Here is a 21,494-nt window from a genome sequence, read left to right on the forward strand (position 1 = left end):
ATTACCGTAGCTTATAGACGTCTGCAACACCAGAAGCATCGCAAGCGCGTTGCTGACCCAATCCCCAATCCCCCCCAGGAGCTCTGGTCACCTTACTCACCAACAGAACACAATACTGCTTGAAAACAGTATTATTTAGCTGTGATCTTCTGTAAGGTCGAGGTACAACCCCAGTCGGGCTGCTCCAGATTTTGAGCAGGAAATTCCTGCTGTGCCTCAGTTAAGTTAATATGATGTTAAGCTAAGCTTGCCACAATATATCAGAAAAACCACATCTAAATCGGGTAAACCGTTTCTAAGATTAGCGTTCTCAAACTCTCAGACAAACAGATAAAATTCTGACAATCATTGTTTTGGGTTCTATTTGCGTTTATAAAGGTCCCAATAATGTTTTTTCTCACATATCATAAATCTACAGACAGCGACCCGTTACATTTTTATTATATGTATTGCTATATATAGATGTGAAAACGGAATCTGGGAAAAATAGAAATATTATTTAAAAAAATATTTTTTTTTGATCTTCGCAAGGGATCATAAGCCTTTACATACATCCAATGTATAGTTAATATTAACCGTGTAACTATTGTGTATCTTTTGTAACACATGTTTTATACGCTCACTACACTTGTGTGAGTATAATCTAATGGATCATATAATAGCAGTGTATGACTCAAATATCATACGTGCTATGTCGAATCATATAAAATTAAACAACTCAAAAACATGTCTTGATTTTCAAAGCGTTATGACTGCAGGGAATAAGTTCTGATTTCTTGAGAGTTTATTGTCACATTCAGAGTGACATAAATTCTATGTCCTCGGGCAAATGGCCTCTGCAGCCATCATAAACCATTAAATCACGATTGCCTAACGTTTTTATAAACGTATTTATTTTTTTGAGTTTATTTTACATTCATGTTGTTCGTTACAGTTAGGCTCAAAATTTTTAATTTATACCTATTTTTATATCAGACTGTATCGTAAAGTAATTTAATAATTATTTATTCATTGATGTCGTTAATAGATAGTTGATTATTGATAAATAATAATTTATTAAAGAATAAATTTTAGCCAAAACGTTATTATTTCATCGTTTGTACATTTATCTTAGTTTGAAATGTATTACGTTAACCGGCCAATAGGTTAACTGTTACGGCTATTTTGTTATAGAACGAAACCATTATTTCAATATGCCGAATAGTTGGTCCAATTCTGCAATGAAAATACAAAGCAGACTGTTATTTATCCAATGTGTACTAATTTATGTAGATAATAATCATCTTTGTCTCGGGATTTGAGACACATTACGAGCTCTGCTCGTATTCCTCTTATAGATAGAGAAAAAAGTCGTTTTCAATAGCTCGCCACGAAATAATCTAGACAAATTACGCCGCTGTCGTTGTTTACTTTGATTAAATTGTAGTCGACTGGAGGAAGATTAGCTGAAGCCTCGCAAATCGAGCGAGAAGAGCGTTTTCTCAATTTACATAAAACGAACGCGGGTAATAGCGATAGTATTTATATTAATTGTTGTTTAAATAATTAAATACATTTGGTTAAAGGGACCGTGATGATTTAATGATTTGGTATTTATTTAAAATAATCTTACTGTAAAATAAATTACGATTTGTATAAATATTAAATATAAATTGTAAATTGTCTATAAAATGTTAAAAAAAAAACTAAATTTAATAAACCGACTTTATGAATTAAAAATCAAAAAATATCTTAATAAAGACTTAATTTGAAACACGTCTTCTTATGTAATCCTACTTACTCACTTCAGCCTATCGCAGTCCACTGCTGGACATAGGCCTCTCCAAGTTCATGCCAAATATCATAGGGTGAACTCATGTGTTTTGTCCATAGTCACCACCCTGGACAGGCGGGTTGGTGACCGCAGAGCTGGCTTTATCGCACCAAAGACGCTGCTGTCTATCTTTGGCGTGTGTATTTAAAAGCCAGCAGTTGGATGATTATCCCGCCATCGGTCTGCTTTATAAGTTTCAGGGTGGTAGTGGAACTGTGTTATCCCTTAGTCGCCTCTTACGACACCCACGGGAAGAGCTGGGTGGGTGGTTACATTATTTACTGGCGTAACCGCATAGCAAACCTACGTACTACCATTTTTTTTAGGTTTGAAGCCGGTGCCAGACCCTAAACAAAATAAAGATTGACATCATTAACAGCTTAAATGAATACTGGTAAATTACTGAAATGAATTTATTACTGCTCGTCATAAGAACGAACTCCTAAATCAAGAGCCCAGGAACTTTTAGGTTGTATGTCATACACAAAAAGTACAAAAACATGACAAACATTTGTATGACCAATACATACGTTCATTATGAAGAGGGGGCTATTATCCACGTTGATTTGCGCAGCATCCAATTGTTGTGACTATTCTGCTAACCTTTCATCATTATAGTCGTTGTCAGTTATTGAAATTAAAGGATCATATTAATGTTGAGGAGTTTCAAAGATTACCGATCATAAACAATTAATATTGCCTTATTGTTCGACAATAGTTGTAATTTAAATGACTCAAATTTGTAACATCTTATTTAGAATTATTTAATAATATTAGGTACTTCTCGTAATATCTTAAAATATTTAAATGCGGAGCAAAGTAAAATATTTGCAATTTCAGAAAAAAATATTTTTCATATAAAAATAATATTTTAGATATACTGTTTTAATTTTTTTTTTATTATTATACCTAAATAATATTGCATCAGGGATTCGTTAAGAAAACTTAGCTAATAAAATAAATATAATTGACTTTGTACTCGACATAAAATTTCACATAATATCTCTTGGGACGATTCCCCGTTTAATTCGATCTCTAAATATAAACTCATCTATATTTTACTAAGAAATTTTTAAACTTCATTTCTTCTGTTAAGTTCGTTCAGCACACATTGACTAGAAATTGCTTCAAGCGAATACACATAAGTTATCGCATAAGAAAGTTTTATTTACTCAAATTAACGAACGAATACGTTCGGGTAACGTTAGTTTGGGATTACAATTTTGAATACTTATTTTTGTTATATATTTTATTTATGAAATTTATTCTTGTTATTTCGTTAAGTAATAAGTTTCTTTCAAAAGGTTTCGTTTTTTCATCAGTATTATATGCATTGAGGACGCGTTGGCGCAGGGGTCACATCACTGGCTGTTGCGCTGGCTGTTGCGGGTTCGATTACAACAGATATTTGTATTGGCCATATACATGTTTGTCGTGGTCTGGGTATTTGTGCTTGTGTATTGTGTGTATTTCCGGACCCCCGGCACAGGAGAAAATCCTACTGAGGGCTTTTGAGTGCCATGCGTTTATTTATTTATAATTATTTATTATGTTTATTTATTGTTACAAAATAAATAGGCTACCTCAGGTTTAAACACTGAAATAATTTCTAACAGGTTCAGTTGAAAATTAAGCGTGTTTAAACAAACAAGGTGCTGTGTGGCTACGGCACTAAAGAATTTAGCCACCCCCTCTCTTCCTGTGGGTGTCGTAAGAGGCGACTAAGGGAGAACAAGGTTCCACAACCACCTTGGAACTTAAGAAGCCGACCGATGGCGGGATAACCATCGAACTGCTGGCTTTGAAATACACAGTCCGAAGATGGGCAGCAGCGTCTTCGGTGCGACAAAGCCAAGCGGTCACCAACCCGCCTGCCCAGCGTGGTGACTGTGGGCAAAACACATGAGTTCACGTTATTTTTGGCGTAAACTTGTGGAGGCCTATGTCCAGCAGTGGACTGCATAGGCTGTAATGATGAAACAAACAAGTTCTATAGCATCTACGAGTAAAAAGATGGTTAATGTAAAATAAGCTTAGTATTGAGTATACACGTTCAAAATAATGTGCGGTTTCCGCATCGATATTCCTGAAATAAAAGTCTTAGGAGTAAAAGTATAATTTTCATTCGTAATTGCCTTTTTACTAATTTGCTCTTTATACTACAATGTAATTTTAATCATTGTCATCTAAATTTATCATCATTACATAGTGTAAAACAAAGTTGCTTCCCGCTCCGTTTGCTTAGATCTTTAAAACTACGCAACGGGTTTTTAATGCTGTTTTCTTTAGTAAATAGAGTGATTCTAGAGGAAGGTTTATGTGTATAATACATGCATAAACGTATAAAGCCGGGACGGGTCACTAGTTATGTATTAAACAAAGTTAATGTTGAAAACCCCTAACTTAAATGGTAACTAACCAATAACTTAAATGGTGTAGTATGAAGTAAAATTAATTTCTTTTAGGGTTTGAGATAAATAACGGAATTTCAATGTCAGCGATCAAATTTGTCAAATATATCAAACTATTTGCATAAAATATATTTTTGACCATTGAACTTAATGGTAATAATCACAGATATTATATATTTCGTAAGAATATTTCTGTCAAAAATGTCCTCGTTATCTTTTTATCCTGCAGCATTGTAAGATATTAGATGGGACGATAAAAGATCATTGACGTATCTTGAATATGACACAAATACCTTCCATCTTGGTTAAATGGCATTTACGATCCGGCATTAATAAATCATGTCGACTTTTAAAATATGTAGCGACGGAATTTTGCGAAAAATTAAAATTTTCCTTTACGCTGGAAACTTTCGATATTTTACGTGGTTTCATATTGGCACTGTTTAAAAATGTGATGTACTTTATACTTTACGGTCCGGTTGTTGCGAGATTCAGATGTATGTGATATTAATAATGAACACGTAATTAATTTAAAACTTTTTAAACATAAATCTTCAATTTTTTGCTTGAATTTTTCTTTTTTTATCAAAATGTGTTGTATGTTTTAAGTGATTTTCAATATTGTAAATATTTTGTTTAATGGTGTTTTTTTGTTAAGCTACCATACAATATTCCTGGGGGGATTGGGGATTGGGTCGGCAACGCGCTTGCGATGCTTCTGGTGTTGCAGGTGTCTATAAGCTACGGTAATCGCTTACCATCAGGTGAGCCGTACGCTTGTTTGCCGACCTATTGACATAAAAAAAAAAAATATTTCTTCAATTATTATGTATGTATATAATTTATTTATTTAATTACTTTTAGTTCTATTAAACTTAAATACTTTTTATCACACTCCACAATTAACGTTGTCATAAAATATTATATTTGTTTCTCACTAATAAGAGTCTAGCCATAAATCTGTTAAATTCACATGCAGTGTAGACCAAAACTAATGAAGTTGTAGAAATAATTTCGATATGAACTAACAATTAAATTAAACACTATGTTAAATATATCAATTGTAATTGTCAACATGTCGTAATATATTGCGCATCGCAACCCTACAGCTTATTTGTTTGGTAAAAGTTTTATTTGTACAAGCTAATTATAAAAACGATTTTACTTAAGAAAAGACTCGATTTTAATAAGTCAGCAACAAACAGTGTCGTGAAAAAAGATTACCATTCGTTAGTTGTATGGACTATTATTTCGAGGCCAATTAAAAATCCCTTTTCCTCTCTTTTTGCCCGCTCTTCGTAGATCTTCGTGACTCTCTTTTGTGAAACAGCCACTCTGAGATGACTCTTAAATTTCATCTGCTAAGACCTAACGAGACAACATAAAAGTTACTATAATGAATCGCATTCTTTTATTTAAAAACAAAGGTTTAATTTTTTCATTAAAATGTGTTTTGTGAATACCTTTGCGGCTAGATGTAAGTTTAATTTTGAATCAGAAAAAAACTAATCTTTTGAACGAAGTATTACATATAGCGATAAGGCCGCCTTTGTACGTTATGATACTCTGTTAAAATCAATCTGATATGTATTATTTCTATTTTGGTGAACAATAAAGTTTATTGTTATTTTATGTTATGTTGTTATTATTTTTGTGGAATTCAAAAATATAATGAGAATATTTTGTCATGTAGCTACGGCTATAAAATATTAGCAATTTTAAATAGAATTATTTTTCTTTACGTCTGAATTCGAAAAATCGCTTTTTTCGGGAGTGATTTTGATGTTTAAACTTTTATATGTAGAAAAAAAATGACCAACTCAAGAACGATTTAATGTTTGCCTTGAAAAAATATAAAAATTCCAACAGTCCGATGCCTATGAAATTTAATATTTACACGTACGTGTGTGATTAAAAAAAGCGACGCGACTGTACATCGTAAGTACTCAGCCACGCGGCGAAACCCGCATTGGGCAGTCAAGTGTAAAAAGCGCTTAATTAAATTCCGATGCGTATTTCGCCGAATCACGTTCGACTTTAACGCATTTAATTTGCCATGATCATAAATTCATATTGCCACCTAACACGTTTCGCGTTCTCTGCCTGAATTCGAAAATATGAGCTAGGTAGGTAGTAGTCGCCGACGTCCATGAAAATAAAATGCTTTTCAATGCAGCCATTGAAGTATGTTACCGTGCAGCTGCATAAATTTGCTGTAGTACATATTTGAATTATTGCATAACTTGTAAACACGTCGGAGACCAGCGCTCGCTACGCAGATGCCTTAATTTTTTCTCTCTTATCGACTTATTTAAATTATTCCGTGCTTAAAAAAATCAAGGTTGGAAATTGTTTTTAAAAAAGCTTTTTTTTTAAATTTCGTAAATAAAATTTGAATCATTTGAAATAAACAAATAATAAAAAAAAGTTGGTAAATATTCCATTACTGACAAGAGATTAATCGTTCATAATTTTCCATACTGGATGGATGGCGCATACAAGTGTACTGAAATTTCGCCTAACATCTAAGTTGCACTACGTTGTTTGCCTTTACCTCAAAACACTATATGAATTACAAACACAAACGAAGCACTTAAAAACTAAAAGTCCTCTGGATTTAAATCTCGTGACTCTAGTTAGGATCACGCGCTCTACACAATATTAACATTTTATTAAATATACTTTATAAATTTGTTTATTACATTTTTTTTAAATTATTCTTTATTTAAAATTAAAAAATAAAATTAAAAAGCCTAGTCGTTAAAAACAAATCCAATCCAATGTTAAGTTTAGTTAAGTTTAGTTGCATGTGAGGCGTTTATTTATAAAATAGAAAGGAAAGAATATTAAATAAATAAATAAACTTTTCTCCTGTGACGGGGATCCGGAAACACACAATACACAAGCACAAACGCCCAGACCACGATAAACATCTATATGGCCAATACAAATGTTTGTAGTGAGCGGGGATCTACCCGCGACTGCTAGCGCAACAGTTAGTGCTGTGGCCGCTGCGCCAACGCGTCGAAATTATCTACATTTGGCGCTTTAATTGCCAAATATACGTTGTGTGCATACATATTACTCGCATCGGTGACTTTCGTCTGTTCTGGTATTTACTAACCTACATTCCATAGCTGGTGGTTAAGTCTAGGGGTTATTACGAAAACACTAAGTGATTTTTATCGTCCGACAATTACGTCCGGGCAATATAGTAAACAACACACATTTGTGGTACCACTACATAATGTAGACTAGACGTGTTTTTACGCTGGATTACCCGTGTAAATAAACCGAGCGGCCGGAACACCAAATAAAGGGAAACACTAACCGACGCCCGCGTTATTCTTCCAAAATTAACTCATAACGCCAAGAGCTGTTGATTTTTTTTCGGGCGTAATCTGCTTTAACGGGCACGGGGCCAGTAGCTTTCGTAAATCGGCCGCACGCGACTACCGCGAAATGGGAATCTTTAAATGGTATACGTACATTTTTAATGTCGTTTTAATGCCATGCCTCGGCTGATTTTGGCAACAATTAACGTTATAACGAGTTCATTAATGATGAACATTTCAAAGCGGAGTTTAACGAACATTCTTTTAAAAAATAAATTGTTGTTTGAGTTGTATTTTGCCATAAAACACAATTGATGAATATTACTTTAACTTAAAAAATAAAAAACCTCTTTTGTGTATTTTTTTTTTATAAAATATTAAATTTAAAAAAGTAAGCACAGCTTGCAAGAAATTTAATAAAGGAATGAAATATTTGTATATTAGAAGATGTAGAAGAAAAACAAATGCTTTGCATACAGCCCCAAAATAATATGTTGAAGTTGAGCGTATGTCCCGCGCCCACCTGAAGAGATTGGGGGACAGGAATGCTTAATATAGAGTCCTTTACTACCAAGGAGTCTCCCAATAACATCGCAGCGTTCTCAAACGCAGACAAGTTTTGATTGCGTCTGCTTTTATATCACACACTTGTAACAATAAAGATGTAAATCTACGAACAAATGTCAATTTTTGTTATTTAGAAGTGCGGCTTAAAACATATGCACTTTTCATCTTATGTTACATAAATTAATATTAAACAAGACTAGTTTGTCTATTTTCAATAGAATCTAAATTTAAATTTACAAGTAGGTAGTAATACAAATAAAGGCTGAAAAAATTGACACCATAAAATGAAATTGCTAATGAATCTGACTTTTTACAAAAAAAAGTTTTTACAAAAAAAAAAAGAAATACACAGTCAGGTCATATTAAAACGTTTCTGGGACTCTAAACATACAATACAAAAAGAAAAATTCAGTAAAAAGATGTGATAGAATATTGAAAAACACTGAAATATTATTAAAAGTAACGTTGCTCTATATATATATATGCATGTACATAAACGTAATTTAAACATCAATGTTTTAATATACGATAAGATACATCGAATGCATCAGACACATCTCTTTCGATGTATCGAAATAGTGCATGGCTGTGGTCTTTCTGTTTAAATTTGAGAATACTTAAAACTATTTTCGCTATATAAATATACACATTTTTTAAAATCTTGTTGACACGTTAAAAGTTTAACAAAAAATGTTTAAACGATTAATTCAAAACGAATCAATCTTCGCCGTATTTTGTCCATCTTCTATCTCATAAAATGTAAAAATTTAAATAATGTTCTATTTTTAAAAATGATTTTCTAATTTTATACGTATTTATCTTTAACACAATTATTTTTGATGTTTGATTTATCGAAAGCAAAGTTATTTACCTCTATTATTATCTCTATTTTATAGTATTTTGTTAAACATCAGTCAAATAATTCGATTTGTCTCATCCAAAAAAAAAAAAAAAAACTTTATCATTCCTATTTTGAATACATAATGAAAATTAGTTTTGTCATGTCCTCCACACTCCACGCAACTGTAAAAATATTCGCATGTTCGTTAGACAACTGTAGGAAAAGATAATGTTTAATGTGGTTAAGTAATAAAACTCATTCATTATACAGCTGAAATATAATATATTATTTTTATTTACACATTATTAACTATTTTCCCTCAATGTCTACGTTTGGGTGACAGACGTATTCATTCTATGCACGAAAAGTTTCTCATAGTCGTTTGGAGCAAACTTCCCGAGCTCGGACATCAGAAACCGGCGTGGATACAGTTGCACAATGGAATAAAGTAACATCGGAAGCTCGTTGGAGTTAATAAATAATACAGAAACGGAGTGACATGCGCAGAGTGCACGAAGCGCCCTAAGTCTGTTTTGACTGCAAATATCTGCGCCGGATGTCTGACCGTACTTCTAGTCGTGGATCACGAACATTTGCTAGATAGGATAAGCAAATAGTAATTTTTCAAAGTGAAGGCGACTAATGAATTGCCGTGGAATCCGTATCCGTTACTATCTATTTAGAAATATTTACATTTATTAGTACCTACTACGATATTCTTATCAAATCAGATTCAAATCCTTTATTGTTTCTTTTTATTTATAGAATTTCTTTTATTTGATAAATTGTATTAAATATTTTTATTCAGTCGCGTTGAAGTTTAGTAAAATAAAACATCAAGTATTATATTTGCGAAAATGCCCAAATATCTGATTCGTGAATAGAGTTTGTCGATTTGTTGTTTATGCAAATGTTGCCGTACTAAATATTTCGTGTAAGGAACTGATGACGGAAGTCTTGCATGATATACCGCTATTCAAATTATGGTATTTATTCATAACGTTTCAAATGTATGGATATATAAAGTTGATCTAAATTCAGTTTATGTTTAAGCTACAAATACTACAATATTAACATAAATAAATCACTTTTCGTATATACATAATATGTTATTGTAATTTGGTCCTATTAAACAAAAATAAATAAATATACGCCTCCCACTCAACGGCCAAAAAAAATAATATTTGTTTTGAATACAAAGTTCCTTTTTTGATTTTATGTACATTTGTTACTACTTCCTATGCAAACGTTGTCTTGCCACTAAACGCTATTAAAAAATAGGGATTGGTGGTAAAAAGATGTAAATTTAGAATTGTGTGTATTTTTTAATGCCAAATCAAAATAATATAAAAATAAAAAAATGACAATTAAATAAAAAAAAATATTTAAGGGTCGGTCACCCTTATTTAGGAGTTTGAAAAATAAACGTTGGTCGATTCTAAGACCTACCCGATACGTACAAAAAATTTCATAAAATTGTTCCTACCCTTTCGGAGGAGTTTCCTAACAAACACAGCGACACGAGAATTTTATATTTTAGAAAAAATGTATACGATATCAAAAGCTAATAAAAATAATCTTTTAAAGTCCTACATTCTTGTACTTACGTCGTTTCTTTATTTGGCAAATTATTTGCCGGTACCCATCTCTGTCGTTTGTCAACTACACAACTTTATATACTCGTATATTACACAGTAACTAAAACATGAATTTTGATCAATATAAAACTTTATATAGTCTGCAAATGACATAATTATTCATTAAACTTTATCTTATTAATATGTCAGTTTTGGTAAATTGTAAGGTTATTTTTATGCCAGTTTGTATTTTTTTTATACTGGTCTAGTATATTATAAAATTATTAGCGATATTTGAAAAGAAACTATTATAGTAATTTGATTCCTCAATTCAAAAGATATGCAGCACTAATATTAATTTACAACAGTAATAGTTATTTAGTTCTTTATTTTGTATGTATTTTTTGTTTAAATCCTGAATGTTCAAATTTTTTTGAATAGGCAGACTTAATTGTCTAAAGCGCTCGCTGTAACTACATTTAAGAGGAATTATATGTATATATAATACCTTGGCATAACTGATTGTAATTTTTTTAAGCATGCAATTCTGTTGGTGGTTCTTATCTACAAAATAAATGAAATTGCAGTGTCTTTTTATAATATTAAAATAACCACTTTTTACTAAATGCATATGTATGGATGTATACAAGGTACATATACCAAAATAACATTTTTTACAATTTTTGTCTGTCTGTCTGTCTGTTTGTTCCGGCTAATCTGAGCTGATATAATAAGAAATAACTTAGGCTACTTTTATTTTAGCTTTTTCTTATTTTACAACTCTGCGAACTGAATAATAACTATTTAAATTCCACGCAGACGAAATCACGGGCTTAGAGCTAGTTAAATAAATAAATGTTATTATATATTGATTTTTTCGACTCATATTTCATAGTCATAACGAGATTCATTTCCAGATTTACTTTAACGCCAGGTGAAGTTATAATTCGATCTATAACTTGTAACTAGAAGCTTGGTTTCTTACCAACTAGTGATGAATATGGAGATTGTTAAAATATTCTCGGAAACTGGATTACTTTGTATTACAACACTTTCTATGAGAAGACTTGAGCCTAAAGTTAATCAGGTATAAAGTTATTATATCTTAAATGTTTTGGGATTATCTAATACCAAATTAATTATAATTATTACTGTTTTTAGTCATGAAGTTAAACAGATTCTGTCCTCCATCATTTCCTGCATCATAGACTATCAATAACAATAACAACAATAACAATACACTTTATTGTACACCAAAAACAGAAAAAATACATAGCAAAGAAAGAAAAAATATCAACAATATATTCATTAGTTACAAAGGGCGGACTTTCAATTTTATATCTAAGAATTCTTCTTTTGGTGTGTACTAATATCTACGTTGCTTATTATAGTTGTGATTGATTGTCTTACTTTTTTTATCTAATATATTTTTTTAATCTTATTTAGATTATATCTTATATTATTATTCTTATTATTCTTATTTCCTCACAACCTTTCTACTAAATACGAGTAAAAATGAAAGTCTGCCATAAGATGTATCTAATCAAAATTCTAAATATAATATTACATACAACAAGGGTAAGAAATAAGATGATATATTAATATTCAAGCTAACAGAAGAATCGAGGTTTTATTACTCCGGTCAGAGATTAACAGACTACGCTATAAACGTTTCAGTCTAATAGTTAGGCTATAGAGAACAAACAGTACGTAACCATTGTCTCATGAGACTGCTTGCCACAATGTACCACCAGCGTTTGTGCAATCAGAATCTCTATATTTAACTTCGAAACTTGATTTATCCCGTAAATTCTTTAGTCTATTATAAATGATATAAAGCTTCAAAATAAATTTTTGGTTTTTGTTCGTCTTCTCCAAATAAAAAAAAAAACGAAAAAAACCAACTTCAATTACATCGACAAGTAATACAACGTAGGTAGACGAAAAAATAGTCAAGTAAATACGCGTTACCAAAGATTACTCAAAAAGTTGTTACCAGATCTCGATGAAATTTAAATGTTACCACATGATAAACATCAGCTTTCGATTAAATTAAAAATCATCAAAATCAGTACACCCAGTAAAAAGTTATGCGGTATAATACACGGTCGACGAAAAAATAGTTAATTAAAAACGCATTATTAGGTATAACTCGAAAAGTAGTTGTTAGATCTCAAATGAATTTAAGTGGGACTAAATGACACATACCACCTTTCTATTAAAAAAGCCTTTCTTGAAATCGGTCCATCTCTTGTTGGTTGGTCATGAAGTAAAAAGTTCATAAGTAACATTCATAAAAAAAAATACATTTACATACATTTCCTTTTTTGGAAGTTGGTTATAAAAGAACTAAAATCACTAAAGTATAACATTTCATGTGTGAATAAGGGTTTTGGGTAACATTTTATTCCACTATTTGGAATTTTGGCAATACAATTAAGGGAAAAGCAATATCTTACAAAGTGAAGGAAACATCTTTCGGCTGCACTTAGGTGAGAGGTAGGCCTGAGAAGGGGCAGTGTGTTGGTTCCCACGCGATCGTCTGTCCCGCATTACACAGTAGAGATTCCCTTTTTTTCACAGAGAATTATACGAACGATAAAATTCTTGCGACGTCGCATGAAAATGTGCGTTACCTGCCTTGCATATTTATGCGTGCCCTAGTAATGACGTTTGTCGAGCCTCCCAAGCGAGGTTTCATTATGGCATTTCTCCGTGGGCGTAAAAGCAAACCCTACTTTATAAACAATCTGTGTCAAGTGTTTTCCGATCGTGTCGCAGTTTGTTTGCATATTTCTTTATTGAATGTCAAAAAGCTGTAGCAATTAAAATAAGAGTATTTCGATTATATTTTGTCTTTATTTCACGGTATTCTCTCGAGAACAGCACTTGAAGTATAATTGCTTTTTAAGAAGCGCTTAAATTAAGGCAAAGCTAACGTTAAACATCTACCAACTTATTCTAAGAATGTGTATACATAAGTCGCCACTAAACATTAACTCTAGCTTAACTACGCAATTTCATATATCTTAGCAAAGGAGAGTAAATATTGTTCTTAATTTAATTCTAGTTATAGCGAGTGCACACGTTGATGCTGGCGGGAGTAAAACCGAGTGGTGCAGAGCCGCAAGTCGCGCGTTGCACATCAAATATTTCAGTCGAAACGGTCCAAATATACTTGCAATAGCTCGCTCCTAATCTTGAGCCAACTCTAGTATTGCACCGTGCACCTGCAGCCAAATTCGTTCCAATTAGGAGAGTTAGAGACCGCGTCGCCGACTGAACAGCAAATGATGCGGTGCCCACTTAACGCGGCGTGACACTTAGGTGTATGCACGTAAATAAATTCAGTTACAATATTAAGTGGATTTCATAAAACTTTCTTAACCCTATATCGGCGTGAGGGTACTTGTAAATAATTTTCAATTAAAATTTCATCAATACCGAAATTTATTGAACAACAAAAAATTTATCCTTTTTGTCTTTGTTATCAAAATGGAACAATATATTTAAAATAGGATGCAATATAAATAATAATATTTTAGTCAGACAATCTTTTCTGCCGATCGCCAAGCTTCACGTTACTCGATATTAATCTTAAATATCATAAATAGTATATATTTGAAATAAGAATTTATTCGACCGGACACTCCGATGTTGTTATCGGTTACTTGATTGAGAATCTCTATTATATAAAGCGTACTGGGATCAAGTGGCGTCCATACGCGCATCTACAAGATCATTGAATCCATTTGTGCCGTGTTCAAATGCTTAGGTGTAACTGAATCGACACCGAGGTTCAGATAGTAATCCTACTCGCTGTTACAATGGGCATTATCCAGATATCTCTTCGAAATAGTGACTGCATGTTTCTTTACTCCATACTAAATAATTTTAAGCTATGCATTCGTATAAATTTTACTTATTATGAAAACTTACATAAAAAGGTCAATCGAATACCTGTAAGTAAGCTATAGTGAGCGAGATTATATATATAATCTGAATCTCGGAAACGGCTTAAACGATTTTCATGAAATTTAGTACGCAGGGGGTTTTTGGGGCGATAAATCGATCTAGCTATGATTCATTTTTAGAAAAAGTCGTTTAATTGTTTTTTCAAGCAATGAAAAACTACTGAATTATCATTAGAATACGAAGGTAAATTTCGACACCATCTACAAGGTTATAATAGGTCAGGTGGGAAATTGGACGGTCCCGAAACCAGAAAACTCCGGTTCGAGTCCAAATATCTCCACTCCGATTATTTTTTTCCTTTTCCTTTTTAAATTCGTATAATAGTATATTTAAAATACTAGGCCATTTAAAATCACATATAATTAGGCATTTTATTATTCTATGCTATACTGCTATACAGAGAAAAGTTATATTTGTTTTTTTTTTCTTAAAATTTTAAGGTACAAAGATGGAATATATGACCTCATTCAAATAATATTATAATATTTACAAAGTCAAAAGAATTTTTTTCATTAATCCCTCTGCAAGCACCAAAACGTTATTATCTTAAAAATACATTGAACAATGCATGGAACTACAGAAGACATTGTATATTGTCGTGTATTAGACTATTTACTCAATATAAAATTTAACGTAATCGACTTTACGTCAAAGCGATCGCACGAGTATATAAACCTACACGTTCTTTTTCAACCAACAGTGATATCCCACTAATGTGCTTTCTCCTGCAATCTTTTCTTGCGATGACACGCTAAAAATTTCTCGGGGAAACTAGTTTGTAATGCGTAAGAATTAAGGTACGATTTTCATTACTGCTTCAAACTTGTCTTAGGATAATTTGAAACTTAAAGCGACGATGTCAATCTTTATCGCAAGGGAAGTTGTAGGAAGGGGGAGACCGACTAAGGAGGGTGCGCCACTGCGTCGATTGTAATCACGCAAATGGTCCCATATCAAAATGTCACATTCGTATGATATCGACGTTTCGCTGTCAGTTTTACGTGGCTTTGGTTTTTTGACTAGGTTGTTTTTAAATATCACTTGAATTAAAATATGAAATTTTTTCATGGTAAGCTGCATTTTAATAACCAATATATATCAAAAACAAATTGTTTAATAATGTACAAATATTTACTTAAAAACAACACCAGTTTTTGTTTCTTAATAAAATGTTTTCTGTCAATGTTTAAGTTGTTTAATGTTAATATTGTTAGCATCAACTTTGGAGAAGTATCTTAAAATAAAAGTGCTTGAAATCACGGACGGAGCAGTCTTTCGGTGGTTTGTTTTATTTTTCTATCGACAGAGGCTGCCGGACTGGCCACTGACTGCGATCGCTTCCATTAAAATAACTCGTTAAAATTTATCATCGACCCGCTTAATCGCTTTAGCGCCACCATCTGGGGTTTTATGATTTTTCTGCTTGCTCTGTATACTTTCGTGGTCATTTTATAACATTTACAAAATTGCTTGCGTGAGAAGCTTAAAAGGTTACAAATAGTTTTACTTTATTATAAAGAGCATAAAAGAATTACTTCGCCGGACCCAAGTGTAGAACCGTTCGTTATCCTTCTTCATGCCTAATTACAATATCGTTATAAAAATGAATATTCTCCCGGGTGAAAATCCAATTTAATCAAATTATACTGGATTTTCTGCAGCTGCGTTATTCCGTAGCGCACTCAAAAGATAATTAAATAATTAAGAATGTATGAATGACGCTGTAAAGCCGTTTCTCTGATATTGTAATAATGCAATCCTCTTGGGCAAAATCTTTTAAATTATTCTCTCACGCTTGGTTCGCAATTACGCAGACGTGGATGCCAACGGCTCTGCATCCAATACGAATACGTTTAAGTGTTTTGGAAAACTTGTTAGACAACAATCTCGTTACCATTCGTTTGTCGTATACCAAAGCTATGCAGACGCAGGCAGATGTATGTAGTTTCACTGTTACGTCATAATATCTGCGAACACTAGTTAAAATCATACCTTCTACGGTCTTTGTCGAATTTCATCATATTGATCATTAAATCTATGTCTTCCTGCTGCATTGAGGTGTGAACGTATATACCCATTTTGTAAATTTATCATTCTTATATATGTCTTCATTATGCCTTGTTTTAAAATATTGTGTATTTTAGATGGAATTGTAAAATATTTTTGGAGTGCACAAAAAGCTGTTTAAACAACTTTATAATTAAAATTATCGTTTAACTTATGAATTAAAGCCTAGCTAATTGAGTTATTTATGTTTTGTAATATAATACCCAGATTTAGGCTTCAGACTTCTTTTAAGGTCATAAGACTTCACGTTATAATAAATAATAAACAGGTTTTATCCTGAAATATAGTCGTTTATACATGTGTGGTGATAAAATAATGTAACATTTTATATATATATTTATTTAAAATACAAAATTTGTATATACTTAGGAGTAAACTAATACGCTATATATAAAATAACACAGGTATCACAACGTTTTGATCGCATATTAACACTAGCAACAACAAAAAAAGTTTAGAAACCGGACTGCAAAATGGCTAGTATAAGTGGAAATGAAACGTTTTACCTCTAAAAATGTCAAAGGTAGCTTCTTTGGGTTTATATTTTGCGTTTATAACGGTCAACGGCGCGTCGAGATATGAGAAAAAAGACCAAAGCGACAGTTCGTTGCCGGAGAAAATCTGAGGGCTTAAACAGTGCCACGTATGAAATAGTGGCGCTCGGTTACATGAAAAAGACGAGAGGAGAAATCGGGTGACAGGACCACGGTGGAGGATTTTCAGTCCGATACTTTTTTGCTGGCGGGATTTTAGGAATGGACAGTGCAGCCGCACAGGCGATGCGAATTTATCGCGCGCTCTTCCCGCCCGGACGTGCGGCCATGATTAGTTGGGGGCGGAAACGCCTGAGTGATTTTTTTCGTGCTCGAGTTATTAACTTAAAATTAACTAGCCGGCCCCTTAGTGCTGTTGACGTGGTTAAATTATTTTCATAGGTAGCTTATTACGTATTGAAACTCCTTTTAGATGCTAATGAATTTTTTTCTTTTATACTATTCTATAGAATAATCTACTGTCTTGTTAAATTTTAAGTAATAAATTTTTAAGCATTAAACAACTAATAAATTGGTTCAATATTAATTATTTGATTTTTTGATAATTAATATTTTTTATAAAAATTTTAAGCTCTTAACGTTAACGAGTTAATATTACATTAAGTAAATTTGTGATAACCCTATGAACAATAAGTGAAATTAAGAAATTACATATAAATACATTTTCAGTATTAGACAAATAGAATTACATTACAAAAACAAATTAACATGAGTTTAAATCGGTATATCAATGTTAATATTAAGTTTCTAATGATACATTTTGTTTTCCAGATTGACCCCAAAGTGGCCTTTCCCAGAAGAGCACATCCAAAGGTAAGCCTTTGATAACAATCCGTCAGATTGCGGTCGAACATAAATTGAAAATTAAACCTTGCTTTATTGAGTCCATTCAAACATTAAATTGCCGCAAGGGCACCCCGTAACGGTGAACTTACTACATATTGTGATTATAAAACATCGTGGTCGGACGCCGCTTGTTTATTTTCAAACATTTACACAAAATATTATTTTAGGTTGGACATAACTCTCGCTTGCTATTAAGATGTTGGCTCATGATGCATAAATAACTAAGGTCTAATAATTTAGTATGCAGGCTATGATCTTGAGACCGTCCGTACTCTATCGCGCTCTGATTGAAACGCGTTACTACATATTCACTCCATTTCTATCTCGTTATATTAACAAATCTCAAATAGCATTTTATTCGTATTGTTAAAATAAATGTACATTTTATTTGGCTTTTCTTATCGCTTATATCCTGTGCACTTAAAATCCTGTCCCAAGTAAAGCTTAGAAATAAATCTGATTATCAAAAAGTCATCAGAAAAAAAAATCAATAAAAAAAAACATAATCTTATAACTTATAAATATTTAATAAAAAGTTTTTTATAAAATGCGATCGCAATTAAAAGGAAAAAAAGTATAACTAGTTTAGAAACGGATTCCAAGACTCTTTTACCAAGGAAGTAGTATTTTAAAGTTTATAGAAAGCTGGACAGTTCTTAAACGAATAAAATAAATGTATGAAAGTAGAAATAGAGACAAAGTTTGATAGTAACGCACGGCTTCTCGACTACAGGATCAAAGCTTCAAAATGTTCTATTTATTTAATAAAATTCATATCTTATATTTTATAACTTTTATTACGCCATTGCGAATTTAGATCAAGTACTTTCGCTGTTTTTTTTATTTAATATGGAAGACAAGACTTTATCCAAGTTACAAAAATGCTTGTAGTATACAATTTTCACAAACTCTGGTTTTAGTTGGAAATAATTAATTTGGTACATCCCAAAAGAGTCACACAAGATACAAAGAGACACGGTCAATTGCCGTGTAACCATTAACTTTACCCGTATTGTAGAAAAAAATATCGTCCTGAAGATCGATATCACCCAGTGGATAGAAAACGTGAATTAACACCACACGGTTTACGGGATGCATTCCACAGTCCACTGCTCAACTCGCTCCAACTAAATACGTTCTATTTCATAAAAAAGAAAAAAAAAACTTGGCCTACAATTATCCTATCTGATATATTGTGCTGATTTATCAGTTTTAATACATTAGTATATTTTGTTTAAACAATAAGTTGGAAAATGAATTCAATAGTTTTTAAGTGTAGTCAATTTATTTAATACTTATATTAATTTTTATTATAATTTTTACTACATATTAATTTTATATAAAAATGCCTTTTTTTGTATCGAATTGGTTTATATAAGTGTTTTTATTTAAATCTACACTGATTATTTACATGGTAGTTGTTTATTCTTGCATCAATTTTCAAACGTATTTTAATCGAAATTCGTAGGTTTCCTCGACGGTGTGCACAATTTCCGTTGCAGACAATCAAGTTTTGACGAATTTCCTACTTCAAAATAATCAATATTAGGTTTTGCGAGTCGAGGAAATACTTTGTTTGTAATGAATTTTGATATTTCAATGATGGTTATACTTGGGTAGACGAGTTAGTATCTCCGGACGTCAGGTCTAATTATGATTGAACTACACATGCAGTTCAGTTTGTCTAGTCATCAATTACATTCCAAACTTCAGCCTCGAGAATGAGTAGTTATAATTGAAATAGTTATGTATTACAAAAGACCCAAACAATAATGATTGGTGAAGGTGGTAAGAAACAACAATTATTTATATACAATTATTGAGGAATAGTAATAATATAATAGTATATAATTTATGTTAGGGTATTAAATATGTCGTTTAAATAATTTACATAAACACATTACGAAACATTTATAGTTAGATCTGCATTTAAAAAAATAAATACACTGTGAATGTAGGGGGTTCCCATCGATAAACATAAAAACTTGAAGATCAATAAATAATAATTCACTTTATTTTTAGCCAAGCTAGATAAAAACACGGTCAGTTTTGAGATAGCATAATCTGGTTTTGTAGATTTAAGCAAATGTGAGATATTACTAGAAGAGCCAACCGCATTTAATTTAAATCGGTTTCAGACGCGCGTCGCTAGCGCGGCTAGTTTTTCACATTCAAGTAGCGGTACTTGGACTTTTATTCGAACTGGTGCGGTTAGAATATTCCTCTTTTGTATGTTTGGCATTGAGTGCAGCCAATTGATAACAAATTTGAGTACATTATGGAGAATGTTTGCAATGCTAACTTTATTTAAAACGAAATACGTATAATTTCCTACATTGAGGGCTACGATATCATGTACGGTCGATATTTACGAGAATATATTATTAACATGGCGTTATTAAATGAAAGTTATAAAGGAAATATTAACGAAATTACTTAATTACTATTGCTCGAAATGTTATAAATCTATAAAAACGGCGGAAAGAGACGGCACACTAGTAACTTCTTTTATATGGACATTAAACGTGATGGATGGTTTTAAAACATGACGTTATATTACTCTATCCGAGCAAGCCATGCGGTGTTGCGTGGCCGGTCAAAGGGGATGCCGGCTATGCGAATTACATGAATACATTAAGGGAGCACTGCCTCATACATGTTAGGTACACTATAATGCTCACGAATAAATTTGGAGCATGTTCCTTTATCATAGTATTACCAAACGGCAACTATCTATGTAAATTCATACGTTCTATAGATCCTCCGATGATAACGAAATGGCTATCGATTGTCAACTACGATACAGACTTCGTCCGCCGTCTGAAGACACTCCGACAAGACACCTTTTGCAGAAGTTAAATTACGATAGAGAAATAAATGCAAAAGTTTGTTCGAAGCAGCGCGGACAGTTGAATGAAGTAAACAGTATTCTTAAGGATGGAAAAGATAACTTTTTCTTTGCCTAATTATACGCCATAATAAACGATGCGCAAAATCGGATGATTCCGTCAGTACTCGCCGACCGAAATTCAAATTTCTGATTATCGTTTGCCGCCGCTTCTGGTTCCCTTCCTACGCAAACAATAGAAAAAAGGGGACACCTCTCCCCAGGCGCAAGCTAAGAACAAAACAAACGAATTTTTAATATCGTCCTTATCGATAATTGAGACTCTCGCGAAAACCTCTCATTTTGAAAACTTTTAGAGACTGTGAAAGAAGAATCGTGAATGAAAATGGAATTGAGAGAAAAAACTTTTTTCATCTTCTTTATTTGACATTGACAGCCACTAAACTTTTTATTTTCGCAGTGAATCTATTTAATTTAGGATCGATTCACAGAATTTAATTGTCCGACATCTGGTAGAATTCTACGTGATATTAAATTTTATTTTTATTAGAAATTCCACTTCATCGTTAGCAAATGTATTCGAATCAATAACTTTGTGCTGTTACGCCACACAAATTTCAAATATTTATGGCATAGCATTGGTAGCTAGTCGTTTAAAAT

At 32.3% G+C, this 21,494-nt stretch overlaps 1 protein-coding gene across 3 annotated transcripts in view; it reads left to right on the forward strand.

The window, feature by feature from the left end:
* Positions 1–21,494, forward strand: part of LOC123653619 (RNA-binding protein Musashi homolog Rbp6) — a 540,105-nt gene that overhangs the window by 276,605 nt on the left and 242,006 nt on the right. For all 3 annotated transcript variants that reach the window (XM_045589614.1, XM_045589616.1, XM_045589613.1), the window contains exon 5: positions 17,912–17,953. In XM_045589614.1, the coding sequence (XP_045445570.1) occupies positions 17,912–17,953 (42 nt within the window). The remainder of the gene's footprint in view (positions 1–17,911; positions 17,954–21,494) is intronic.

The sequence above is a fragment of the Melitaea cinxia genome, chromosome 5, assembly GCF_905220565.1.
Source record: "Melitaea cinxia chromosome 5, ilMelCinx1.1, whole genome shotgun sequence".
NCBI classification, from domain to species: domain Eukaryota; kingdom Metazoa; phylum Arthropoda; class Insecta; order Lepidoptera; family Nymphalidae; genus Melitaea; species Melitaea cinxia.